The sequence below is a fragment of the Clupea harengus genome, chromosome 7, assembly GCF_900700415.2.
Source record: "Clupea harengus chromosome 7, Ch_v2.0.2, whole genome shotgun sequence".
Classification (NCBI taxonomy): domain Eukaryota; kingdom Metazoa; phylum Chordata; class Actinopteri; order Clupeiformes; family Clupeidae; genus Clupea; species Clupea harengus.
The window spans coordinates 21,306,747-21,333,667 of NC_045158.1; the positions used below are offsets into that span (position 1 = coordinate 21,306,747).

At 41.9% G+C, this 26,921-nt stretch overlaps 3 protein-coding genes across 14 annotated transcripts; all 3 read left to right on the top strand.

The window, feature by feature from the left end:
• The first annotated feature begins 1,410 nt into the window (after positions 1 to 1,410).
• Positions 1,411 to 8,670, top strand: LOC116221028 (filaggrin-2-like). 7 transcript variants are annotated; one of them, XM_031569995.1, is made up of 6 exons: positions 1,411 to 1,503; positions 1,592 to 1,644; positions 1,735 to 2,666; positions 8,075 to 8,427; positions 8,510 to 8,537; positions 8,627 to 8,670. In XM_031569995.1, exons 1-4 carry the CDS (start codon positions 1,475 to 1,477, stop codon positions 8,423 to 8,425), a joined length of 1,365 nt encoding a protein of 454 aa, XP_031425855.1. In that variant the 5' UTR covers positions 1,411 to 1,474; the 3' UTR covers positions 8,426 to 8,427; positions 8,510 to 8,537; positions 8,627 to 8,670. The 7 variants fall into 7 exon arrangements, with proteins under 7 accessions (XP_031425855.1, XP_031425854.1, XP_031425857.1 ...); XM_031569994.1 differs by having other exon boundaries at positions 1,735 to 2,575; positions 7,984 to 8,427; XM_031569999.2 differs by lacking the exons at positions 1,411 to 1,503; positions 1,592 to 1,644; positions 1,735 to 2,666 and adding exons at positions 5,739 to 5,832; positions 5,918 to 5,970; positions 7,323 to 8,009 and having other exon boundaries at positions 8,184 to 8,427.
• Positions 8,671 to 11,974: 3,304 nt separating this feature from the next.
• On the top strand, positions 11,975 to 13,639 carry LOC105893715 (filaggrin-2-like). 6 transcript variants are annotated; one of them, XM_031570824.1, is made up of 5 exons: positions 11,975 to 12,067; positions 12,156 to 12,208; positions 12,299 to 13,397; positions 13,480 to 13,507; positions 13,596 to 13,639. In XM_031570824.1, exons 1-3 carry the CDS (start codon positions 12,039 to 12,041, stop codon positions 13,393 to 13,395), a joined length of 1,179 nt encoding a protein of 392 aa, XP_031426684.1. In that variant the 5' UTR covers positions 11,975 to 12,038; the 3' UTR covers positions 13,396 to 13,397; positions 13,480 to 13,507; positions 13,596 to 13,639. The 6 variants fall into 6 exon arrangements, with proteins under 6 accessions (XP_031426684.1, XP_042564236.1, XP_031426685.1 ...); XM_042708302.1 differs by having other exon boundaries at positions 13,480 to 13,639; XM_031570825.2 differs by lacking the exon at positions 13,480 to 13,507.
• Positions 13,640 to 17,783: 4,144 nt separating this feature from the next.
• Positions 17,784 to 20,896, top strand: LOC105904892 (paternally-expressed gene 3 protein-like). Its single transcript, XM_031570823.2, has 6 exons — positions 17,784 to 17,901; positions 17,990 to 18,042; positions 18,137 to 18,293; positions 18,579 to 20,650; positions 20,737 to 20,764; positions 20,851 to 20,896. The coding sequence occupies exons 1-4, from the start codon at positions 17,873 to 17,875 to the stop codon at positions 20,311 to 20,313; spliced, it is 1,974 nt and encodes a 657-aa protein (XP_031426683.1). The 5' UTR covers positions 17,784 to 17,872; the 3' UTR covers positions 20,314 to 20,650; positions 20,737 to 20,764; positions 20,851 to 20,896.
• Positions 20,897 to 26,921: the final 6,025 nt, after the last annotated feature.

Genomic DNA, 26,921 nt, shown 5'->3' on the forward strand with positions numbered 1-26,921 from the left:
GATCTTCCTCCTTCAACGCAACATGTTTATTATGCCTCCTAGTGTAATACTTTGTCAAACCTCTAATTACAGTCTTATTTGGATGTGATAATCTGTTCTCGTCAGTTTAATGTGTACGTTAGAAATTGAACAGCCTTGACACACTTAGTACTGAAATATCATTTCATATTCATTTTTGTTGATGTATTGAAGTTGTTATATTTCTTATATTTCTTGTAGTTACATCCTACTTCCAGTCAATAAACGGAACTAAGTACCCTCTTCAGTGTAGTGATTGGAGGAGGAGTTATCAGAAGTATATGAGGCTTTTCTATCACATCTTCGTCATTGATGAACGAAAGGCTCTTAAAGAGACAGACAGTGCATATTACTTACACCCTGAGAGCACATATACTGACAATCTAATAATATTTTGACTAACTGAGCTGTGTGCTGAGCAGCTGTGAGGGTGGGGGGCAATCAAGTTATTTGTTCACGTCCCCAAAAGAGTTAAGCATAAATCATGAATTTACCCTCTATACACTGAAGAAAACTGCACAATGGAAGCAAATCTGAACAGATGTTTGCCTGTGTTCACACGAAGTATAATTCTCTTGTTAGGAAAGTTAAAGGAAGAGAATAAAGTAACTGAAAATAACTTGAAAAGGTTTAAAAATTGAAGGTGTTATGAATAAGTAGACATTTGTCATAATCATTGATGGAGATCATTTCCAAACACTGTTAATGACTTAAGAATATAATAATCAAGTGCCTTGTATTATTAATTACCTTATGTGAATCATGTACTTATGTAAGCAGGAACATGGCTTTTCTGTGTTTCTGCGTGTGTGTAACTTAGAATATTAGGTGCCACTTAGTCTGCATTTGTACAAGAGCATGTTTAGACCAGAAGTGATAAGAAGGTTCGAACTGTGCATCTTCCGACCTTGCAAAACTTCCATCCTTGCCTCGGACGTCAGAAATCCACCACGTGGTTTTCCCTGCTGAACGCTCAACTTCTGTCTATATAAACCTTGTGTGATGTGTTTATCATGGCTTCACTGTCAGCCTTGTGCTGGGAGTGAGCCCGATTGCAATTGTTGTTTGTCTAATAAATATACTTATATGCAGCTCCGGAGTCCTGAGGTAACTAGGGTGAATTTTCACCTATCAATCATGCTGACAATCGTTTACTATTTTGAATTCCTTTCATTTAAAAAAACTAGAGTCTGGTTTTCTTTTCTAGATAGAAGGAAATACTCAAGTACCAATCATTATCTTGTGGAAAAAACACCCCAACAAGTAGCGCATCCGCTGTTGGCTTTGTCAGCAGCTGATGTTGATTTAATGATCAGTCTGTGATTGGTTGATACAAATTGCTTCCCATATAAGAGCTGCCTCCACCACTGCTTCATCGTTAGATTCTCTGGGTTTGTTTTTCTTTTTTGGGTCTCGTTAGCCATAGTGCTGAATTGGCCAGCAGAACCCATGCAGGATGTGTTGTTTCACTAGAATACAACTTTGGTATGTTTTTATGGGCTGTGTCTTTGTGAATGCTGTGCACTTTCCAATACTGCCAACTTGTCTGTTGATGCTTTGCTTTGTTTTTCAGGCTGGCTTTGCTGGTTCTTGTCATTGCTTTCCATAATGGCAGCATTGCAAATGGTAAGCCCTTTCTCCTCTTCATCTGTTAAGTGGAAACTTTGTCTTGCCTTTGGCCTTCATCCCAACTAACATGTGTAATCCTTTATTTAGGGTGGCATTCAGCCTTCCCTGGCTCCACAAAAGGAGGCAGAGGTACATATGACCTGTACTTTGGCAGTTCTGGTGTAGATGAGCCATACGAGGCAGGGACTGCTCAAGTAAGACCTAGCCAGAGTGGGACTTACTACTCTAGTGCAGCTGTTGGCAGTTCACAGGCCACACATGCAGGATCTTTCCAAATGTCAGGGGGCAGGTCCGAACTGTTCTCTCCCTTCAGGCCAGCCCAGACTGCGTCTTCCCCTGTTTGGAGCAGGTATCGGCCATCCCAGGTAGGACCCAGCCGAAGGACTGGATACCAGAGCTACCAGCAAACCTCTGGGTCGCCGCATACTACATACCACCCTGTACAGAGCACCTACCGGTCATCCATGGGCAACTGGAAACCACAAGCTGTATCTAGACCAGTGGGGAGTACCCAAGAACAAGCATCTCCAGCCAAGCCAGCCCAGAGGAGTTCCAACCCTGGCAGTCAGAACTGGCAGTCTCCATCGGTGTCTAGTGGTCATCCATATGCTGAACCTGAGCAAAATGGGCAAACCTCCAGACCAGCACAGGGTAACTACCAGCACTCCCAGACTCGATTTACACAAAGCTCTGAGGCCCAACACAGTGATGGCACCAGGAAACCAGCAGCTGCTGCTGCTAAGCCAGTCCAGAGATGGCGCTCTCCTTCAGTGTCTCCATATGCTAAGCCTGAGCAAAACAGGCAGACCTCCAGACCAGCACAGGGTAACTACCAGCACTCCCAGACTAGATTTACACAAAGCCCTGAGGCCCAACACAGTGATGGCACCAGGAAACCAGCAGCTGCTGCTGCTAAGCCACTCCAGAGATGGCGCTCTCCTTCAGTGTCTCCATATGCTAAGCCTGAGCAAAACAGGCAGACCTCCAGACCAGCACAGGGTAACTACCAGCACTCCCAGGCTAGATTTCCAGCCAGTTCTGTGGCCCACCACGCTGGTGGCACCAGGAAACCAACAGCTCCTAAGCCAGTCCAGAGTGGCTCAAGGCCTGAGGTTACGTCTCAGTCTGACAGAATTCATGGGCCATCATATCCAGTCCAGAGCAGTCAACAAGGTCATGCTCAGACTAGGGGCTAAAGGTATGTTTGTCTGAAGTACTCTTTTAATAGCTTTACTGTTGATGGACGTGCTGTTTACCTTCTTGGTTCTTCCTGATTTTAGGTTTGGAGAATGTAGTGTTTAAATGAAGATAAGCCCTGTGTCAATGAACTTTAATTGAGAGGTTGCAAGAAGATACAAGTGTTCTCATGTATTAACTGTGCCTTTTCTTGTTTCTAGATGTTCCTTGAAATGCAGCTTCAATAAATGTCTGCTTTATAATATTTGGTGTCTCTGCTCCTTTTTGACTATGGCCAAGCTCATTTATTGGAACCCTTATTGGTTCATGCATTGCTAATGCAAGTATTTAAAACTGCGTTAGCTTTCACTTCTAATAGTGTTTGTTCTGTTTTTCCAGTAGGCCATGTTACTTGTCAAATTGCTATGCAATAAGGGATCACCTCCACTAGGAAATGCCTCGAGGGGTCAGTGGGCGAGGGAGGTTTTGGGTCTCCATCTCCAATATTGTTGGGCACCCTTTCAGATGGTAATCCTTCAGAGTTTGAGCCGTTTATCCTTGTAGGTTCATAATGGTTAACTTAGCTGAGAAGATTATGAAATATGTAGGACTTCCAAACCATGACCACTACAAGCGTTTAGAATGATATTCTAATGGCGTTCAAATTTGCTTGAAGAACCATGAACAATATCTAGGTGCCTATTACATTGTGACTCGAGATGGGTGCTTCTATGTTTAGTTCTGTCAGTTTCAAACCATTTAGCCTTCCGTTAAACCATATAGGTAACCCTGATTAACTATTTTTTCTTGTAGAATCACTGCCTTTAAGTTTAAATCACTCTCTATTGCCGTATTGAAATGAAGGTGGTCCTGATGTATGATTCATATCCATTCCAGCTAGCTTGACATTTTTTTTTCAGTTGTGGAGAGGTTGTACAGTGTGTATACTAGTTGCATGTGGTTGTCTAAGCATGATAAAAACGTACGAATGTATGAGTAACTTGAATACAAGCAAGATATTGGGTTTGAAGAACAATATATCTGGCCTTTTCCTAACTCTTTACAGATGTTAAAGGCCATATCTATTTGATCTTTTACTCCAACGCCTTCATTATGCCACCTTGTCATACTTTGGCAAATCTTTGCTAGAACTCCTACGACTGTAATTCATCTTGACCGTGTGACTTCAGATATGATTTTGCCCATACAGTAGTATGTCAACACATCCTTCTGTTTCAGTGAGGTGTGATGAGCAGATCTGAGGGTGTGGGGAAATCAAGTTAGTGCCCTCCAGAATTATTGGCACCCTTAGTGAATATGAGCAAAACAGGCTATGAAAAAAAATGTCTGCTGTGTATCTTCTTGGTCTTTCACTCAAAATATTCACAAAAATCTTACCTTTTCATTAAAGTAAAATTATTGAAAGAGAACATTTTTTTTTACATTAAATACATATTTTTCTCAAACGTGTGCCACAATTATTGGCACCCCTAGAAAATCTTATAATTAAAATCTACCTGAAATACATTTCCAATTTTGTTTTACATTTTTAAGTTCACCTGTTTGATTAGGAACTCTTAAGTGGTCAACCATGACTTCCTGTTTCACTGGGGTATGACTTCCACACTGGCCAAATTCCCATAGTCACTCATCACTATGGGAAAGATCCAAGGGCCCTTATTTATAAAACGTACTTACGCACAGATTTGATCTTGGAGTGTTTGTGCGATCAAATCCACGTCAAAGTACAGATTTATAAAAGACATCTTTGACATAGAACCTGACGTAGAGATACGTCCTTTTCCATTTCGCGTAAGTATATTTCCATGTGGCAATACTGGAGTACTGCAGGAATTCGGAACTCTTTGAGCGCCGACACGCAGTTTCATCATCGTCACCAACACCGTCACCATTAGGGCTAATGGTGAAAGGCCAAATTAATATTTCGCTCAATAAAATCAATTAAACAATTTGAATAATCTTCCTCCTTCAATGAAACATGTTTATTATGCCTCCTAGAGTCATATTTTGTCAAACCTCTAATTAGTCTAAATTGGATGTGATAATCTGTTGTCGTCAGTTTGATGTGCACGTTAGAAATTGAACAGCCTTGACACACTTAGTACTGAAATATCATTTCATATTCATTTTTGTTGATGTATTGAAGTTGTTATATTTCTTGTAGTTACATCCTACTTCCAGTCAATAAACGGAACTAAGCACCCTCTTCAGCGTAGTGATTGGAGGAGGAGTTATCAGAAGTATATGAGGCTTTTCTATCACATTGAAACCTATTGATGAACAAAAGGCTCTTAAAGAGACAGTGCATATTACTGACACCCTGACAGCACACATACTGACAATCTAATAATATTTTGACTAACTGAGCTGTGTGCTGAGCAGCTGTGAGGGTGGGGGGCAATCAAGTTATTTCTTCCCCAAAAGAGTTAAGCATAAATCATGAATATACCCTCTATACACTGAAGAAAACTACACAATGGAAGCAAATGTGAACAGATGTTTGCCTGTGTTCACAAGAAGTATAATTTTCTTGTTAGGAAAGTTAAAGGAACAGAATAAAGTAACTCAAAATAACTTGAAAAGGTTTAAAAATGTAAGGTGTTATGAATAAGTAGACATTTGTCATAATCATGCTGACAATCGTTTACTATTTTGAATTCTATATTTCAGTTAAAAAAACTAGAGTCTGGTTTTCTTTTCTAGAAAGAAGGAAATACTCAAGTACCAATCATTATCTTGTGGAAAAAACACCCCAACAAGTAGCGCATCCGCTGTTGGCTTCATGAGCAGCTGATGTGGATTTAATGATCAGTCTGTGATTGGTTGATACAAATTGCTTCCCATATAAGAGCTGCCTCCACCACTGCTTCATCGTTACATTCTCTGTTTTTTTTTTTTTTTTTTTTGTGTGTGGTCTCGTTAGCCATAGCGCTGAATTGGCCAGTAGAACCCATGCAGGATGTGTGGTTTCACTAGAATACAACTTTGGTATGTTTTTATGGGCTGTGTCTTTGTGAATGCTGTGCACTTTCCAATACTGCCAACTTGTCTGATGCTTTGCTTTGTTTTTCAGGCTGGCTTTGCTGGTTCTTGTCATTGCTTTCCATAATGGCAGCATTGCAAATGGTAAGCCCTTTCTCTTCATTTCATCTGTTAAGTGGAAACTTTGTCTTGCCTTTGGCTTTCATCCCAACTATGGTGGAATGTAACGAAGTATTTTTACTTCGTTACTGTACTTAAGTAAAGTACAGATACGTAAAAATGTACTTAAGTAAAAAATAATAGTGCATACTTTTTACTTTTACTCCATTAGATTTTTTAGCTATTATCTATACTTTTACTCCGCTACATTTCTACAATATGTGCTGTTACTCGTTACATTTTATGAACATAGTTTCGCCAAAATGTTGCCTACACAAAACTATGGATTGCGTTGCTGTTTTGGAAGTTTAAACCAATCAGGTGGCTCTATCAACTCCAATGATATCAGAGTGCGCGTTTGGCAGCAGCACTAGCGGTAGCTTTGCCTGTTATAGTTGAACATTCAGCCTGACTACTGCCTATTCAACATGGATCCAGAGTCGGCCTGAACTGAACCCTCTGATATGAGCCACCCTTGGCCCTATTTAAAGGATATGTTCGAGTTCAAAGGCCCCAATAATGACTCCTGGAGGTTTCAATGCGTTTCCTGTCTCCCTCAAAAAAAGGAGTTGCTAGCCTTCAATAATTCGCCCTCAAATTTAAAGTAGCATATCGAGGTAAGCAGAGTGATTGCTATCCCTGACTTTTGAATATTGATATATGTATTTAATTCGTTTACTGACATGATATTATAATGTTATCTAGCGAAATGCATGTTGACATACAGCAATAGCATCAAAAAACATGATTGGATCTTCATTATATATTTAACGTAGTGGTAAGATAAAGCTGGTAGGTTAGCTATGTCAGGCTAGCGTGCCTTGTTCTGTCCAGTTTTACAATTACATTTGTTTTTCATGTTCAATGTTTCCCTTTTTTACACGTTTACAATTAAATCAAAGACTGTATTGGTTGGGCTTAATGGTATTAACTTTGCAAATAATCCCTGGTAGATAACTTGTCATCCGCAGAATTGTGAACAGTATTACAGATGGTAGGCACAATAAGTACACCAACCTTTCCAATTAACAAATGTTTTTGCTTATAATTATTACTAGTAGTGACATCTGTAGAGGCATCTATTACCAGTAGCTATTTCTTTATCAAAATGGCACAGCCTAGACATTGAGACAACCCATTGCATGAGTACTTTTACTTTTAATACTTAAAGTAAATTTAAAAGTAAGTACTTTTGACTAACTTAAGTAGGATTGTTGATGTAGTACTTTTACTTTTACTTTTACTTTTTTCTTCTTGGGTACTTGTACTTTTACTTAAGTACTAAACTTCAGTACTTCCTCCACCACTGCAACTAACCTGTGTAATCCTTTATTTAGGGTGGCATTCGGCCTTCCCTGGCTCCACAAAAGGAGGCAGAGGTACATATGACCTGTACTTTGGCAGCTCTGGTGTAGATGAGCCATACGAGGCCGGGACTGCTCAAGTAAGACCTAGCCACAGTGGGACTTCCTACTCTAGTGCAGCTGTTGGCAGTTCACAGGCCACACATGCAGGATCTTTCCAAATGTCAGGGGGCAGGTCCGAACTGTTCTCTCCCTTCAGGCCAGCCCAGACTGCGTCTTCCCCTGTTCAGAGCAGGTATCGGCCATCCCAGGTAGGACCCAGCCGAAGGACTGGATACCAGAGCTACCAGCAAACCTCTGGGTCGCCGCATACTACATACCACCCTGTACAGAGCACCTACTGGTCATCCATGGGCAACTGGAAACCACAAGCTGTATCTAGACCAGTGGGGAGTACCCAAGAACAAGCATCTCCAGCCAAGCCAGCCCAGAGGAGTTCCAACCCTGGCAGTCAGAACTGGCAGTCTCCATCGGTGTCTAGTGGTCATCCATATGCTGAACCTGAGCAAAATGGGCAAACCTCCAGACCAGCACAGGGTAACTACCAGCACTCCCAGACTAGATTTACACAAAGCTCTGAGGCCCAACACAGTGATGGCACCAGGAAACCAGCTGCTGCTAAGCCAGTCCAGAGATGGCGCTCTCCTTCAGTGTCTCCATATGCTAAGCCTGAGCAAAACAGGCAGACCTCCAGACCAGCACAGGGTAACTACCAGCACTCCCAGACTAGATTTACACAAAGCCCTGAGGCCCAACACAGTGATGGCACCAGGAAACCAACAGCAGCTGCTGCTAAGCCACTCCAGAGATGGCGCTCTCCTTCAATGTCTCCACATGCTAAGCCTGAGCAAAACAGGCAGACCTCCAGACCAGCACAGGGTAACTACCAGCACTCCCAGACTAGATTTCCAGCCAGTTCTGTGGCCCAACACGCTGGTGGCACCAGGAAACCAACAGCTCCTAAGCCAGTCCAGAGTGGCTCAAGGCCTGAGGTTACGTCTCAGTCTGACAGAATTCATGGGCCATCATATCCAGTCCAGAGCAGTCAACAAGGTCATGCTCAGACTAGGGGCTAAAGGTATGTTTGTCTGAAGTACTCTTTTAATAGCTTTACTGTTGATGGACGTGCTGTTTACCTTCTTGGTTCTTCCTGATTTTAGGTTTGGAGAATGCAGTGTTTGAATGAAGGTAAGCCCTGTGTCAATGAACTTTAATTGAGAGGTCGCAAGAAGATACAAGTGTTCTCATGTATTAACTGTGCCTTTTCTTGTTTCTAGATGTTCCTTGAAATGCAGCTTCAATAAATGTCTGCTTTATAATATTTGGTGTCTCTGCTCCTTTTTGACTATGGCCAAGCTCCTTTGGAACCTTTATTGGTTCATGCATTGCTAATGCAAGTATTTAAAACTGCATTAGCTTTCACTTCTAATAGTGTTTGTTCTGTTTTGCCAGTAGGCCATTTTGCTTGTCAAATTGCTATGCAATAAGGGATCACCTCCACTAGGAAATGCCTCGAGGGGTCAGTGGGCGAGGGAGGTTTTGGGTCTCCATCTCCAATACTGTTGGGCACCCTTTCAGATGGTAATCCTTCAGAGTTTGAGCCGTTTATCCTTGTAGGTTCATAATGGTTAACTTAGCTGAGAAGATTATGAAATATGTAGGACTTCCAACCATGACCACTACAAGCGTTTAGAATGATATTCTAATGGCGTTCAAATTTGCTTGAAGAACCATGAACAATATCTAGGTGCCTATTACATTGTGACTCGAGATGGGTGCTTCTATGTTTAGTTCTGTCAGTTTCAAACCATTTAGCCTTCCATTAAACCATATAGGTAACCCTGATTAACAATTTTTTCTTGTAGAATCACTGCCTTTAAGTTTAAATCACTCTCTATTGCCGTATTGAAATGAAGGTGGTCCTGATGTATGATTCATATCCATTCCAGCTAGCTTGACATTTTTTTCAGTTGTGTAGAGGTTGTATAGGCATCTAGTTGTACAGTGTGTATACTAGTTGCATGTGGCTCAGTGGTTGTCTAAGCATGATAAAAACAAACGAATGTATGAGTAACTTGAATACAAGCAAGATATTGGGTTTGAAGAACAATATGTCTGGCCTTTTCCTAACTCTTTACAGATGTTAAAGGCCATATCTATTTGATCTTTTACTCCAACGCCTTCATTATGCCACCTTGTCATACTTTGGCAAATCTTTGCTAGAACTCCTACGACTAATTCATCTTGACCGTGTGACTTCACAGATATGATTTTGCCCATACAGTAGTATGTCAACACATCCTTCTGTTTCAGTGAGGTGTGCTGAGCAGCTCTGAGGGTGTGGGGAAATCAAGTTAGTGCCCTCCAGAATTATTGGCACCCTTAGTGAATATGAGCAAAACAGGCTATGAAAAAAAATGTCTGCTGTGTATCTTCTTGGTCTTTCACTCAAAATATTCACAAAAATCTTACCTTTTCATTAAAGTTAAATTATTGAAAGAACATTTTTTTTTTACATTAAATACATATTTTTCTCAAACGTGTGCCACAATTATTGGCACCCCTAGAAAATCTTATAATTAAAATCTACCTGAAATACATTTCCAATTTTGTTTTACATTTTTAAGTTCACCTGTTTGATTAGGAACTCTTAAGTGGTCAACCATGACTTCCTGTTTCACTGGGGTATGACTTCCACACTGGCCAAATTCCCATAGTCACTCATCACTATGGGAAAGACCCAAGGGCCCTTATTTATAAAACGTACTTACGCACAGATTTGATCTTGGAGTGTTTGTGCGATCAAATCCACGTCAAAGTACAGATTTATAAAAGACATCTTTGACATGGAAAAGGATGTATCTCTACGTCAGGTTCTATTTTGCGTAAGTATATTTCCTTGTGGCAATACTGGAGTACTGCAGGAATTCGGAACTCTTTGAGCGCCGACACGCAGTTTCGTCATCGTCACCAACACCTTCACCATTAGGGCTAATGGTGAAAGGCCAAATTAATGTTTCGCTCAATAAAATCATTTAAACTATTTGAATCATCTTTCTCCTTCAATGAAACATGTTTATTATGCCTCCTAGAGTCATATTTAGTCAAACCTGTAATTACAGTCTAAATTGGATGTGATAATCTGTTGTCGTCAGTTTGATGTGTACGTTAGAAATTGAACAGCCTTGACACACTTAGTACTGAAATATCATTTCATATACATTTTTGTTGATGTATTGAAGTTGTTATGTTTCTTATATTTCTTGTATTTACATCCTACTTCCAGTCAATAAACGGAACTAAGCACCTTCTTCAGCGTAGTGATTGGAGGAGGAGTTATCAGAAGTATATGAGGCTTTTCTATCACGTCTTTGTCATTGATGAACGAAAGGCTCTTAAAGAGACAGTGCATATTACTTACACCCTGACAGCACACATACTGACAATCTAATAATATTTTGACTAACGTAGCTGTGTGCTGAGCAGCTGTGAGGGTGGGGGGCAATCAAGTTATTTGTTCCCCAAAAGAGTTAAGCATAAATCATGAATATACAATTCAATTCAATTCAACTTTATTTCGCCATGTATACAGATACTAGGATTTTTTTTTGGTATTCTCCATGCAGGCTATAGCATCACAAATAGAACAACAAGACAACACAGAACAACAATACAAGGACAGATAGTACCAGTATGAGCAAAATAATAAATAAGAATGGAGGTAGACCCTCTATACACTGAAGAAAACTGCACAATGGAAGCAAATCTGAACAGATGTTTGCCTGTGTTCACACGAAGTATAATTCTCTTGTTAGGAAAGTTAAAGGAAGAGAATGAAGTAACTCAACATAACTTGAAAAGGTTTAAAAATTGAAGGTGTTATGAATAAGTAGACATTTGTCATAATCATTGATGGAGATCATTTCCAAACACTGTTAATGACTTAAGAATATAATAATCAAGTGCCTTGTATTATTAATTACCTTATATGAATCATGTACTTATGTAAGCAGGAACATGGCTTTTCTGTGTTTCTGCGTGTGTGTAACTTAGAATATTAGGTGCCACTTAGTCTGCATTTGTACAAGAGCATGTTTAGACCAGAAGTGATAAGAAGGTTCGAACTGTGCATCTTCCGACCTTGCAAAACTTCCATCCTTGCCTCGGACGTCAGAAATCCACCACGTGGTTTTCCCTGCTGAACGCTCAACTTCTGTCTATATAAACCTTGTGTGATGTGTTTATCATGGCTTCACTGTCAGCCTTGTGCTGGGAGTGAGCCCGATTGCAATTGTTGTTTGTCTAATAAATATACTTATATGCAGCTCTGGAGTCCTGAGGTAACTAGGGTGAATTTTCACCTATCAATCATGCTGACAATCGTTTACTATTTTGAATTCCTTTCATTTAAAAAAACTAGAGTCTGGTTTTCTTTTCTAGAAAGAAGGAAATACTCAAGTACCAATCATTATCTTGTGGAAAAAACACCCCAACAAGTAGCGCATCCGCTGTTGGCTTCATGAGCAGCTGATGTGGATTTAATGATCAGTCTGTGATTGGTTGATACAAATTGCTTCCCATATAAGAGCAGCCTCCACCACTGCTTCATCGTTAGATTCTCTGGGTTTGTTTTTCTTTTTTGGGTCTCGTTAGCCATAGTGCTGAATTGGCCAGCAGAACCCATGCAGGATGTGTTGTTTCACTAGAATACAACTTTGGTATGTTTTTATGTGCTGTGTCTTTGTGAATGCTGTGCACTTTCCAATACTGCCAACTTGTCTGTTGATGCTTTGCTTTGTTTTTCAGGCTGGCTTTGCTGGTTCTTGTCATTGCTTTCCATAATGGCAGCATTGCAAATGGTAAGCCCTTTCTCCTCTTCATCTGTTAAGTGGAAACTTTGTCTTGCCTTTGGCCTTCATCCCAACTAACATGTGTAATCCTTTATTTAGGGTGGCATTCAGCCTTCCCTGGCTCCACAAAAGGAGGCAGAGGTACATATGACCTGTACTTTGGCAGTTCTGGTGTAGATGAGCCATACGAGGCCGGGACTGCTCAAGTAAGACCTAGCCACAGTGGGACTTCCTACTCTAGTGCAGCTGTTGGCAGTTCACAGGCCACACATGCAGGATCTTTCCAAATGTCAGGGGGCAGGTCCGAACTGTTCTCTCCCTTCAGGCCAGCCCAGACTGCGTCTTCCCCTGTTCAGAGCAGGTATCGGCCATCCCAGGTAGGACCCAGCCGAAGGACTGGATACCAGCGCTACCAGCAAACCTCTGGGTCGCCGCATACTACATACCACCCTGTACAGAGCACCTACCGGTCATCCATGGGCAACTGGAAACCACAAGCTGTATCTAGACCAGTGGGGAGTACCCAAGAACAAGCATCTCCAGCCAAGCCAGCCCAGAGGAGTTCCAACCCTGGCAGTCAGAACTGGCAGTCTCCATCGGTGTCTAGTGGTCATCCATATGCTGAACCTGAGCAAAACGGGCAAACCTCCAGACCAGCACAGGGTAACTACCAGCACTCCCAGACTAGATTTACACAAAGCTCTGAGGCCCAACACAGTGATGGCACCAGGAAACCAGCTGCTGCTAAGCCAGTCCAGAGATGGCGCTCTCCTTCAGTGTCTCCATATGCTAAGCCAGAGCAAAACAGGCAGCCCTCCAGACCAGCACAGGGTAACTACCAGCACTCCCAGACTAGATTTACACAAAGCTCTGAGGCCCAACACAGTGATGGCACCAGGAAACCAGCTGCTGCTAAGCCAGTCCAGAGATGGCGCTCTCCTTCAGTGTCTCCATATGCTAAGCCTGAGCAAAACAGGCAGACCTCCAGACCAGCACAGGGTAACTACCAGCACTCCCAGACTAGATTTCCAGCCAGTTCTGTGGCCCACCACGCTGGTGGCACCAGGAAACCAACAGCTCCTAAGCCAGTCCAGAGTGGCTCAAGGCCTGAGGTTATGTCTCAGTCTGACAGAATTCATGGGCCATCATATCCAGTCCAGAGCAGTCAACAAGGTCATGCTCAGACTAGGGGCTAAAGGTATGTTTGTCTGAAGTACTCTTTTAATAGCTTTACTGTTGATGGATGTGCTGTTTACCTTCTTGGTTCTTCCTGATTTTAGGTTTGGAGAATGCAGTGTTTGAATGAAGATAAGCCCTGTGTCAATGAACTTAATTGAGAGGTCGCAAGAAGATACAAGTGTTCTCATGTATTAACTGTGCCTTTTCTTGTTTCTAGATGTTCCTTGAAATGCAGCTTCAATAAATATCTGCTTTATAATATTTGGTGTCTCTGCTCCTTTTTGACTATGGCCAAGCTCATTTATTGGAACCCTTATTGGTTCATTCATTGCTAATGCAAGTATTTAAAACTGCATTAGCTTTCACTTCTAATAGTGTTTGTTCTGTTTTTCCAGTAGGCCATGTTACTTGTCAAATTGCTATGCAATAAGGGATCACCTCCACTAGGAAATGCCTCGAGGGGTCAGTGGGCGAGGGAGGTTTTGGGTCTCCATCTCCAATATTGTTGGGCACCCTTTCAGATGGTAATCCTTCAGAGTTTGAGCCGTTTATCCTTGTAGGTTCATAATGGTTAACTGTTTAGCTGAGAAGATTATGAAATATGTAGGACTTCCAAACCATGACCACTACAAGCATTTAGAATGATATTCTAATGGCGTTCAAATTTGCTTGAAGAACCATGAACAATATCTAGGTGCCTATTACATTGTGACTCGAGATGGGTGCTTCTATGTTTAGTTCTGTCAGTTTCAAACCATTTAGCCTTCCATTAAACCAGGGGTCTTCAACCTTTTTCAGCCCAAGGACCCCTTGGCTGAAAGACACTGAGCAGGGACCCCCACCCCCGCCGCCCCAAATTTGGGCCTGATATTCATATATTTTATTTGGAACTAAGTGTCTGTCACTCACACACACACACACACACTCCCCTACATATGTTTGAACATAATTGCAAATCATCTGTGACACACAACTCGTTTCAATTTATTCTGTTTATTATTGAAATGTTTTCTACCTTACAGTTAGCCATCACTCTGTATTAAATTAGGGAGGGACAAAGAATTGAGTAGCTTGAGAAGCTTAAGTATGGATGAAATATCTCATACCTAGTGAGAGATCTGATGTTTGAGAATTCATCACTCATGTCTTTGGCAACAAAATTCTCCCTATGAAGCATGCAGTGCGTCATACATGGCTCTTGCACCGTCTGTGCACATCGCGACACATTTTGGCCAGGCTATATCATGTTCACGGAAAATAATTGTCGATCACTTTGAAAATCTCTGAACTTGTTTTACGTCCAGGCAGCTGCTTACAGAATAGAAATTCCTCCTGCATCTCATTTTGGTCGACAAATCACAAAAAAGCTAAAAGCTGAGCGTCGTTTGACACATCGGTGGATTCAACTAATTTTAGTGCAAAATAATCTGCCTTTGGGAGTTTTGCGACTAGTAGTGCCCTCACATCAGCTGCCAATTCATCAATAGCATTGTGATGCTTTTCAGTTTTTTTACGTACTCATCCTTCCCAAACATTGTTTTGCACATATAGCTGCTGGCAATATTAAACTTTCCGCAATTATGTATGGCTGTTTGGTCTGAGTGAAACGTAATGCAACTTGATAAGAGGCTTTTAAAGCTAGCTCGCACACTTTGGCTGATTGTCTCATCAAGGTCTGCTGGCCCTCGAAAGATTTTAAACAGGAAATATGTATAAAAAAAATATTTGAAGTGAGCATGGGTTGTCTTTAAGTGTCGTTGCAGCTTTGATGGTTTCATAGTTTCGTTTAATAGCACGGAAGAGCAAACCACGCACACTGGTAATTCGTCACCATCGGTCTCCTTGTAGGTGAAGGCAAACTTCAGATAATTCTCTGAATATTTACGTGTCTTCTCCCGTTTTGGCTGTTCATGGAAGGGGTGTTGGCATCCTCTGAAGGTAGGTAACCTGAACCGCCATCAGTGGTGTCTGACGTGGAGCTTTTGTTCAGAGAAATTACAAAACGATTGAGGCAGGTAACTTGTTTTGGCACCAGATAGCTAAAAGTGCATAGGCCTATGTTGCCATGGTGATCAAATGATCGCGTGAAGACTCATGGGTAGCCTATGTATTATTTTTAACGAATAAAAAGCCATTTTACGTTCTGTTTATGTTTATGTAGCCTATTGGACGTTTTACATTTTTGGAAGAGGGAAAAAATGCTTCAGATGAAATAATTTGGCGGACCCCCTGCAGTACCTCCGCGGACCCCCTGGGGGTCGCGGACCCCCGGTTGAAGACCTCTGCATTAAACCATATAGGTAACCCTGATTAACTTTTTTTTTTTCTTGTAGAATCACTGCCTTTAAGTTTAAATCACTCTCTATTGCCGTATTGAAATGAAGGTGGTCCTGATGTATGATTCATATCCATTCCAGCTAGCTTGACATTTTTTTTTCAGTTGTGGAGAGGTTGTACAGTGTGTATACTAGTTGCATGTGGTTGTCTAAGCATGATAAAAACGTACGAATGTATGAGTAACTTGAATACAAGCAAGATATTGGGTTTGAAGAACAATATATCTGGCCTTTTCCTAACTCTTTACAGATGTTAAAGGCCATATCTATTTGATCTTTTACTCCAACGCCTTCATTATGCCACCTTGTCATACTTTGGCAAATCTTTGCTAGAACTCCTACGACTGTAATTCATCTTGACCGTGTGACTTCAGATATGATTTTGCCCATACAGTAGTATGTCAACACATCCTTCTGTTTCAGTGAGGTGTGATGAGCAGATCTGAGGGTGTGGGGAAATCAAGTTAGTGCCCTCCAGAATTATTGGCACCCTTAGTGAATATGAGCAAAACAGGCTATGAAAAAAAATGTCTGCTGTGTATCTTCTTGGTCTTTCACTCAAAATATTCACAAAAATCTTACCTTTTCATTAAAGTAAAATTATTGAAAGAGAACATTTTTTTTTACATTAAATACATATTTTTCTCAAACGTGTGCCACAATTATTGGCACCCCTAGAAAATCTTATAATTAAAATCTACCTGAAATACATTTCCAATTTTGTTTTACATTTTTAAGTTCACCTGTTTGATTAGGAACTCTTAAGTGGTCAACCATGACTTCCTGTTTCACTGGGGTATGACTTCCACACTGGCCAAATTCCCATAGTCACTCATCACTATGGGAAAGATCCAAGGGCCCTTATTTATAAAACGTACTTACGCACAGATTTGATCTTGGAGTGTTTGTGCGATCAAATCCACGTCAAAGTACAGATTTATAAAAGACATCTTTGACATGGAAAAGGACGTATCTCTACGTCAGGTTCTATTTCGCGTAAGTATATTTCCATGTGGCAATACTGGAGTACTGCAGGAATTCGGAACTCTTTGAGCGCCGACACGCAGTTTCATCATCGTCACCAACACCGTCACCATTAGGGCTAATGGTGAAAGGCCAAATTAATATTTCGCTCAATAAAATCAATTAAACAATTTGAATAATCTTCCTCCTTCAATGAAACATGTTTATTATGCCTCCTAGAGTCATATTTTGTCAAACCTCTAATTAGTCTAAATTGGATGTGATAATCTGTTGTCGTCAGTTTGATGTGCACGTTAGAAATTGAACAGCCTTGACACACTTAGTACTGAAATATCATTTCATATTCATTTTTGTTGATGTATTGAAGTTGTTATATTTCTTGTAGTTACATCCTACTTCCAGTCAATAAACGGAACTAAGCACCCTCTTCAGCGTAGTGATTGGAGGAGGAGTTATCAGAAGTATATGAGGCTTTTCTATCACATTGAAACCTATTGATGAACAAAAGGCTCTTAAAGAGACAGTGCATATTACTGACACCCTGACAGCACACATACTGACAATCTAATAATATTTTGACTAACTGAGCTGTGTGCTGAGCAGCTGTGAGGGTGGGGGGCAATCAAGTTATTTCTTCCCCAAAAGAGTTAAGCATAAATCATGAATATACCCTCTATACACTGAAGAAAACTACACAATGGAAGCAAATGTGAACAGATGTTTGCCTGTGTTCACAAGAAGTATAATTTTCTTGTTAGGAAAGTTAAAGGAACAGAATAAAGTAACTCAAAATAACTTGAAAAGGTTTAAAAATGTAAGGTGTTATGAATAAGTAGACATTTGTCATAATCATGCTGACAATCGTTTACTATTTTGAATTCTATATTTCAGTTAAAAAAACTAGAGTCTGGTTTTCTTTTCTAGAAAGAAGGAAATACTCAAGTACTAATCATTATCTTGTGGAAAAAACACCCCAACAAGTAGCGCATCCGCTGTTGGCTTCATGAGCAGCTGATGTGGATTTAATGATCAGTCTGTGATTGGTTGATACAAATTGCTTCCCATATAAGAGCTGCCTCCACCACTGCTTCATCGTTAGATTCTCTGTTTTTTTTTTTTTCTTTTTGGGTCTCGTTAGCCATAGCGCTGAATTGGCCAGCAGAACCCATGCAGGATGTGTTGTTTCACTAGAATACAACTTTGGTATGTTTTTATGGGCTGTGTCTTTGTGAATGCTGTGCACTTTCCAATACTGCCAACTTGTCTGTTGATGCTTTGCTTTGTTTTTCAGGCTGGCTTTGCTGGTTCTTGTCATTGCTTTCCATAATGGCAGCATTGCAAATGGTAAGCCCTTTCTCTTCATTTCATCTGTTAAGTGGAAACTTTTGTCTTGCCTTTTGGCTTTCATCCCAACTAACATGTGTAATCTTTTATTTAGGGTGGCATTCGGCCTCCCCTGGCTCCACAAAAGGAGGCAGCGGTACATATGACCAGTACTTTGCCAGTTCTGGTGTAGATGAGCCATACGAGGCAGGGACTGCTCAAGTAAGACCTAGCCACAGTGGGACTTCCTACTCTAGTGCAGCTCTTGGCAGTTCTCAATCTGGATACAGTGGACCCTACACATCATTTCAGAGTGGATCCTCTTTGGGGCCTGTGGACAAGGCTGTTCAACATAGACCCAAGCCTCTGTTTCCTTCCCAAACCGCTCCCACCGGAAGCAAACCCATGCAGAGGAACTACCAGACAGACTACAGCAGGCACTCTGATTCCATGACTAAAGGGGGTGCTTTCAGCAGTAGTTATTTTGGTGCAAGTAAGCCATCTCAAGTAAGACCTAGCCAGAGTGGGACTTCCTACTCTAGTGCAGCTGTTGGCAGTTCACAGGCCACACATGCAGGATCTTTCCAAATGTCAGGGGGCAGGTCCGAACTGTTCTCTCCCTCCAGGCCAGCCCAGACTGCGTCTTCCCCTGTTCAGAGCAGGTATCGGCCATCCCAGGTAGGACCCAGCCGAAGGACTGGATACCAGAGCTACCAGCAAACCTCTGGGTCTCCGCAGACTACATACCACCCTGTACAGAGCAACTACCCGTCATCCATGGGTAACTGGAAACCACAAGCTGTATCTAGACCAGTGGGGAGTACCCAGGAACAAGCATCTCCAGCCAAGCCAGCCCAGAGAAGTTCCAACCCTGGCAGTCAGAACTGGCAGTCTCCATCGGTGTCTAGTGGTCATCAATATGCTGAACCTGAGCAAAACGGGCAAACCTCCAGACCAGCACAGGGTAACTACCAGCACTCCCAGACTAGATTTACACAAAGCTCCGCGGCCCAACACACTGATGGCACCAGGAAACCAGCAGCTGCTGCTAATCCAGTCCAGAGCTGGCACTCTCCTTCAGTGTGTCCATATGCTAAGCGTGATCAAAACAAGCAGACCTCCAGACCAGCACAGGGTAACTACCAGCCCTCCCAGACTAGATTTACACAAAGCTCTGCGGCCCAACACACTGATGGCACCAGGAAACCAGCAGCTGCTGCTAATCCAGTCCAGAGCTGGCACTCTCCTTCAGTGTGTCCATATGCTAAGCGTGATCAAAACAAGCAGACCTCCAGACCAGCACAGGGTAACTACCAGCACTCCCAGACTAGATTTACACAAAGCTCTGAGGCCCAACACACTGATGGCACCAGGAAACCAGCAGCTGCTGCTAATCCAGTCCAGAGCTGGCACTCTCCTTCAGTGTGTCCATATGCTAAGCGTGATCAAAACAAGCAGACCTCCAGACCAGCACAGGGTAACTACCAGCCCTCCCAGACTAGATTTACACAAAGCTCTGAGGCCCAACACACTGATGGCACCAGGAAACCAGCAGCTGCTGCTAATCCAGTCCAGAGCTGGCACTCTCCTTCAGTGTGTCCATATGCTAAGCGTGATCAAAACAAGCAGACCTCCAGACCAGCACAGGGTAACTACCAGCACTCCCAGACTAGATTTACACAAAGCTCTGAGGCCCAACACACTGATGGCACCAGGAAACCAGCAGCTGCTGCTAATCCAGTCCAGAGCTGGCACTCTCCTTCAGTGTGTCCATATGCTAAGCGTGATCAAAACAAGCAGACCTCCAGACCAGCACAGGGTAACTACCAGCACTCCCAGACTAGATTTACACAAAGCTCTGAGGCCCAACACACTGATGGCACCAGGAAACCAGCAGCTGCTGCTAATCCAGTCCAGAGCTGGCACTCTCCTTCAGTGTGTCCATATGCTAAGCGTGATCAAAACAAGCAGACCTCCAGACCAGCACAGGGTAACTACCAGCCCTCCCAGACTAGATTTACACAAAGCTCTGAGGCCCAACACACTGATGGCACCAGGAAACCAGCAGCTGCTGCTAATCCAGTCCAGAGCTGGCACTCTCCTTCACTGTGTCCATATGCTAAGCGTGATCAAAACAAGCAGACCTCCAGACCAGCACAGGGTAACTACCAGCCCTCCCAGACTCGATTTACACAAAGCTCCGCGGCCCAACACACTGATGGCACCAGGAAACCAGCAGCTGCTCCTAATCCAGTCCAGAGCTGGCACTCCTTCAGTGTGTCCATATGCTAAGTCTGAGCAAAACAAGCAGACCTCCAGACCAGGGTAACTACCAGCCCTCCCGGATTAGATGTCTAGCCAGTTCTGTGGCCCAACACGCTGGTGGCACCATGAAACCAACAGCTCCTAAGCCAGTCCAGAGTGGCTCAAGGCCTGAGGTTACGTCTCAGTCTGACAGAATTCATGGGCCATCATATCCAAGTAAGCCAGTCCAGAGCAGTCGGCAACCAGGTCAATTTCCCAAAACCTCTCCAGACACTAGAGCACTGTTGTGGGGTGGCTATAGTTCTCCTCATGGAATTGCTTCAGGCAAATTCAACTTGGGTCTTGCTCAGACTAAGGGCTAAAGGTATGTTTTTCTGAAGTACTCTTTTAATAGCTTTATTGTTGATGGACGTGCTGTTTACCTTTTTTCTTGGCTCTTCCTGATTTTAGGCTTGGAGAATGCAGTGTTTGAATGAAGGTAAGCCCTGTGTCAATGAACTTAATTGAGAGGTTGCAAGAAGATACAAGTGTTCTCATGTATTAACTGCCTTTTCTTGTTTCTAGATGTTCCTTGAAATGCAGCTTCAATAAATGTCTTTGCTTTATAATATTTGGTGTCTGCTTCTTTTTGACTATGGCCAAGCTCATTTATTGGAATCCTTATTGGTTTATTCATTGCTAATGCAAATATTTAAAACTGCATTAGCTTTCACTTCTAATAGTGTTTGTTCTGTTTTGCCAGTAGGCCATTTTACTTGTCAAATTGCTATGCAATAAGGGATCACCTCCACTAGGAAATGCCTCAAGGGGTCGGTGGGGGAGGGAGGTTTTGGGTCTCCATCTCCAATATTGTTGGGCACCCTTTCAGATGGTAATCCTTCAGAGTTTGAGCCGTTTATCCTTGTAGGTTCATAATGGTTAACTGTTTAGCTGAGAAGGTTATGAAATGTAGGACTTCCAAGCCATGACCACTACAAGCATTTAGAATGATATTCTAATGGCATTCAAATGTGCTTGAAGAACCATGAACGAATATCTAGGTGCCTATTACATTGTGACTCGAGATGGGTGCTTCTATGTTTAGTTCTGTCAGTTTCAAACCATTTAGCCTTCCATTAAACCATATAGGTAACCCTGATGAACTTTTTTTTTTCTTGTAGAATCACTGCCTTTAAGTTTAAATCACTCTATTGCTGTATTGAAATGAAGGTGGTCCTGATGTATGATTCATATCCATTCCAGCTAGCTTGACTGTTTCAGTTGTGGAGAGGTTGTATAGGCATCTGGTTGCACAGTGTGTATACTAGTTGCATGTGGCTCAGTGGTTGTCTAAGCATGATAAAAATGTACAAAGGTAAGAGTAACTGCAAGATATTGGGTTTGAGGAAGAACAATATGTCTTTGGCCTTTTCCTAACTCTTTACAGATGTTTAAGGCCATACCTATTTGATTTTTCACTCCAACACCATTATGCCACCTTGTGTCATACTTTGGCAAATCTCTGCTAGAACTCCTACGACTGTAATTCATCTTGACCATGTGACTTCACAGATATGATTTCGCCCATACAGTAGTATGTCAACACATCCTTCTGTTTCAGTGAGGTGTGCTGAGCAGTTCTGAGGGTGGGGGGAAATCCAAGTTACAGTGCCCTCCAGAATTATTGGCACCCTTAGTGAATATGAGCAAAACAGGCTATGAAAATAATGTCTTTGCTGTTTATCCTCTTGGTCTTTCACTCAAAATATTCACAAAAATCTTACCTTTTCATTAAAGTAAAATTATTGAAAGATACATTTTTTTTTTTTTTTTTTTTTTTTAACATTAAATAAATATTTTTCTGAAACATGTGTGCCACAATTATTGGCACCCCTAGAAAAATTAATTAAAATCTACCTAAAATACATTTCCAATTTTGTTTTACATTTTTAAGTTCAACTGTTTGATTAGGAACTCTTAAGTGGTCAACCATGACTTCCTGTTTCACTGGGGTATAAATATGACTGGGAATTTGGCCAGTGTGACAGTCACTCATCACTACGGGAAAGACCCAAGGGCCCTTATTTATAAAACGTACTTACGCACAGATTTGATCTTGGAGTGTTTGTGCGATCAAATCCACGTCAAAGTACAGATTTATAAAAAATATCTTTGACGTGGAAAAGGACGTATCTCTACGTCAGGTTCTATTTCGCGTAAGTATATTTCCTTGTGGCAATACTGGAGTACTGCAGGAATTCGGAACTCTCTAAGCGCCGACACGCAGTTTCATCATCATCATCGTCACCATTAGGGCTAATGGTGTAAAGCCAAATTAACATTTCGCTCAATAAAATCAATTAAACAATTTGAATAATTGAAATAGCAGAAATATCAGTCCACAGCACTGTCCTTAGGACAAAAACGCGTATAAAACATTTCGCTCAATCTATAGCCTATAAAAAGCCTGATAGTGACTTAGTTTTCAGTAGGAGATATGGCTGCATTGGCGTTGTTAGAGGATATTGCCAACCGCGCAATAAGGAGAGAAAGGGTTTTTCGTGATCACGAAGGATGATGTATGGCTGATAAGCAGGTACCGCTTGCCAAGAACGGCTCTGTTAGAGCTTTGTGCCCAAATGGGCCCTCATCTACAGAGACGCACCTGATGCAACCAGGCCATACCCGTTCAGGTTCAGGTTTTGTCTGTTCTTGGGTTCCTAGCTACAGGAACGTTCCAACGAGAAATTGGAGACCAGTTGGGTATATCTCAGTCATCTTTAAGCAGAATTTTGCCCGATGTTCTTCGCAGTATTATCCCTCTATGTCCGAAATGTATTACATTTCCATACAGTGCCCAGGAACAGCGAAATGTGAAAGAGGATTTCCTGCGTAAAACAGGGTTCCCAATGGCTTCTCACTCCGATTGCGCACACTCACACAGCCTAGGAAGCCCACTTCAATACAGCACATGCCCGTGCGCGGTCAGTAGTGGAGCGCAGCATAGGCATGCTGAAAGGAAGGTGGCGATGTTTGGATGCATCGGGAGGGAGACTGCTATATGACCCCGAAAAGGTTTGTCAGATCATCCTAGCCTGTTGTGTGCTACACAACATCTGTCTGAGCCATGGCACAGAGCTAGGAGAAGACGAAATGCGCATGGACCAAGATGACCACCCTCCCATCCCAGCTGGCTGGAACAAGCACATCACTGCGCTGAGAAGACTGGAGCTGATTCACCAACTATACCAACAGGTAAATAATGTTGATAAGAATAAATGCACACATGTTCACATTTTCTTCAGAATGTTTTATTTAGGCCCGTTTGTTTCAAAGAACCCTCAATAGCGGACAGAGTTCGGCAACAATCTCACTTACAGACTCATTCAAGTCCCTTTCTGTCTGAAGGCCTCGAATAATACAGTTCAGTACAGATACTTTACAGTTCAAACGGTGCAGATCTGACTGTAGCTTGCGAACGTTGTAGCCGTAAACAAAATGGCTGTTTCACCATGAGGGCACAAAATAAAAGTGAGATGAAACCTCTGGTGGATGATGTTGAAGCCACACGCCCAGCGGCAGAAAGGCGGCAGCAGGTGGAGGAGAGACTGACAGAAGATCCTCGTGGATGACGAGATGAGTTGAGTTGACCTGAAGAGAGGACTGATGCAGTTGTCCAACTGGAGTTTCCACAGGCGTTAACACTGACGTTAGCTGGTCGCTAGCTTTGTAGCAAAGTCTGTGCTCAATTACTAGCCACTTGGTCAGCAGCTAAACTCTTTTTCCTCTTGATGAGTTATCCACTCACCAACTAAATATAACACCATTAATAATATAACAGAGTCCTGGTTGAACACTTTAACTAATAATGATGAATACTTTAACTAAACTGTATATATTTAACTATACCGCTTCCACTCTTCTTAACCAACCTCCTCACTCACCGCTATCTCTCAACTCTCCCGTTCTCCTCACGTCAGTCCAACTCCTCCCACTTCCCTGTCCTTTGACCCTAGATGTAATTCGCTCATAATCAAACAGTAGGCCTACAGCAATAAAATACATTCACAAAACATTTTCACAAATACATTACACAACAAATAATTAACATTTTAAATCAATTAACTTTTAACCTTAATGCTATTTATTTTATCATGAACTTATTTATTCTAACTTATACTATTTATAAACCTATTCTATTTATACTATTAATAAACTTCAAGCATCTAGTCTATTTTTCCAAAGGGCTACAGCTACTTTTCCCCAAAAAATAATAACCATGACTGAGATAAGTTTGCCTTTTCAAGTGTATATATAGCATTTTACACTACCGTTCCGTTAAGAACAGCGCGTATTTAAACATAAGCATATCCAAGAAAATTTGACGCTATACTAAGGTTGGGGCCGTCGATCGACGCCTGTCGCTGTCATTGGAAAGGGGGGCCCGTCAAGCGACGCGTGTAAATCTTTGGGCCCGGCTACGGGCCCCGACACCCCACGGGCCCAGGTGCAGCCGCACCTGCTGCACCCCCTATAGTTACGCCCCTGGCTCTAACCGAGCCGTTCTTGGCAAGCGGTACCTGCTTATCAGCCATTCGTCATCCTGTGCCAAAAAGTCTGCGCGATCTCGAAAAACCGTTCTCTCCTTATTGCCCAGTTGGCAATATCTTCTAACAACGCCAATGCAGCCATATCTCCTACTCAAAACAAAGACACTATCAGGCTTTTTATAGGCTATAGATTGAGCGAAATGTTTTACACGTGTGGAATTAAAATTAATACCTATTAGACGTGAATTGCATTCATGTGTGAATTATTCGAATTGTTTAATTGATTTTATTGAGCGAAACATTAATTTGGCCTTTCACCATTAGCCCTAATGGTGACGGTGGTGGTGACGATGATGATGATGAAACGGCGCCCGGAGAGTTCCGAAATTCCTGCAGTACTCCAGTATTGCCACAAGGAAATATTCCTAAGCGAAATAGAACCTGACGTAGAGATACGTCCTTTTCCACGTCAAAGATGTTTTTTTAATAAATCTGTACTTTGACGTGGATTTGATCGCACAAACACTCTAAAATCAAATCTGTGCGTAAGTACGTTTTATAAATGAGGGCCCTGGTATAATGGACTCAATCAAATACCAGCAGATATTAAATGAAAACATAACAGCCTCTACCAGGAAGCTTAAAATGGGCTGTGGTTGGACCTTCCAGCAGGACAATGATCTGAAGTACACCTCAAAATCTACACAAAAATGTTTCAACGACCACAGAATAAAGGTTTTGCCATGGCCATCACAGTCCCCCGACCTAAACCCCATAGAAAATCTGTGATTAGCTGAAGAGGAGTGTCCACAAGCGTTAACATACTGTATGGATCTGGAGAGATACTGTATGGAGGAATGGTCTCAGATCCCATGCCATGTGTTCACCAACCTCATCACGCATTATAGGAGAAGACTCAGAGCTCCTATCTTGGCAAAGGGAGGCTGCACAAAATATGAAATGAAGGGGTGCCAATAATTGTGGCACACATATTTTTGAGAAGAATATTTGTTTCATGATAAGAATTTAATGTTTCTTTCAATTATGTTACTTAAATTAAAGGTTATATTTTTGTGAATATTTTGAATGAAAGATCATGAGGATAAACAATAAAGATTTTTTTTCGTATCACGTTTTGCTCATTTTTACTAAAGGGTGCCAATAATTCTGGAGGGTACTGTATTTGTTCACATCCCCAAAAGAGTTAAGCATAAAAAAAGTTAAGCATGAATATATCCTCTTTACACTGAAGAAAACTACTTAATGGAAGCAAATGTGAACAGATGTTTGCCTGTGTTCACAAAAAGTGTAATTCTCCTGCTGCTTTTATTATCATTATTTTATACTTACAGCAATGTAGTTTTGAGTGAAGGTAAACTCTTTACATTGCTGACCGTAGGATGCTGTGTTTGACAAGTGAGCCTACAAAAGAGGAAGACGTTCATGTATAAGTGTCCCTTTTGTTTTTAGGTCCCTTTGCTTTAGATGAAGTAAAGTTAGAAAAAAGAAAGAAAGAAGCATTTATTTGTTCATTAAGATTCATCTCTGGGCTTTTCTGCCTTTAATCAGATAGGACAGTAGAGAGAGACAGGAAGAGAGTTGGAGAGAGATCGGGAGAGGGATTGGGAAATGACCGCGAGCCGGACTCGAACCCGGGTCCCCATAGGCATTCCAACCCGTACATGGATGCTGCCGCTTGCACCACAGCTCCCCCACAATGAGCAAGATTTAATTGAGCCACCATTCCATCTGTCTACCATACAACTGAAGCTCTTTGCATATTTTTGCAGTTGTAATCAGTGTCCTTGTCACCTTCACTCTTCAGATACTGTTTAAGTGTTTTATTGCATCTTTTCAACGTACTGTGTCAGTTGGAAGGAAATGCTTGCAATTGGGCTTGTAGGTGTTGGCGATTCTTGGCTCTCTGGATGTTCTTGATGCTGGTATCCCTTAACAGTTGACAATTTAACTTCATGGGTTTGGCACTGTTTTTAGCTTTTAGCAACACCGATTCTGACATTTGCCTTAAAGTGTTTTACAATAGGGTTGTAGTCCTATGTTGGCTTTATAGACTATGGCTTGGAAATGTAATTACGCGGTGTTGTA

Coding starts and splice junctions, on each gene's coding strand:
- LOC105904892 (XM_031570823.2), top strand. CDS start 17,873: ATGTGTTGTTTCACTAGAATACAACTTTG. Junction 18,043..18,136: donor TAATGGCAGCATTGCAAATG/GTAAGCCCTTTC, acceptor TCTTTTATTTAG/GGTGGCATTCGGCCTCCCCT. Junction 18,294..18,578: donor TCTAGTGCAGCTCTTGGCAG/TTCTCAATCTGG, acceptor AGCTGTTGGCAG/TTCACAGGCCACACATGCAG.
- LOC116221028 (XM_031569995.1), top strand. CDS start 1,475: ATGTGTTGTTTCACTAGAATACAACTTTG. Junction 1,504..1,591: donor TTCACTAGAATACAACTTTG/GTATGTTTTTAT, acceptor TTTGTTTTTCAG/GCTGGCTTTGCTGGTTCTTG. Junction 2,667..8,074: donor GTAACTACCAGCACTCCCAG/GCTAGATTTCCA, acceptor CAGCACTCCCAG/ACTAGATTTACACAAAGCCC.
- LOC105893715 (XM_042708302.1), top strand. CDS start 12,039: ATGTGTTGTTTCACTAGAATACAACTTTG. Junction 12,068..12,155: donor TTCACTAGAATACAACTTTG/GTATGTTTTTAT, acceptor TTTGTTTTTCAG/GCTGGCTTTGCTGGTTCTTG. Junction 12,209..12,298: donor TAATGGCAGCATTGCAAATG/GTAAGCCCTTTC, acceptor TCCTTTATTTAG/GGTGGCATTCAGCCTTCCCT.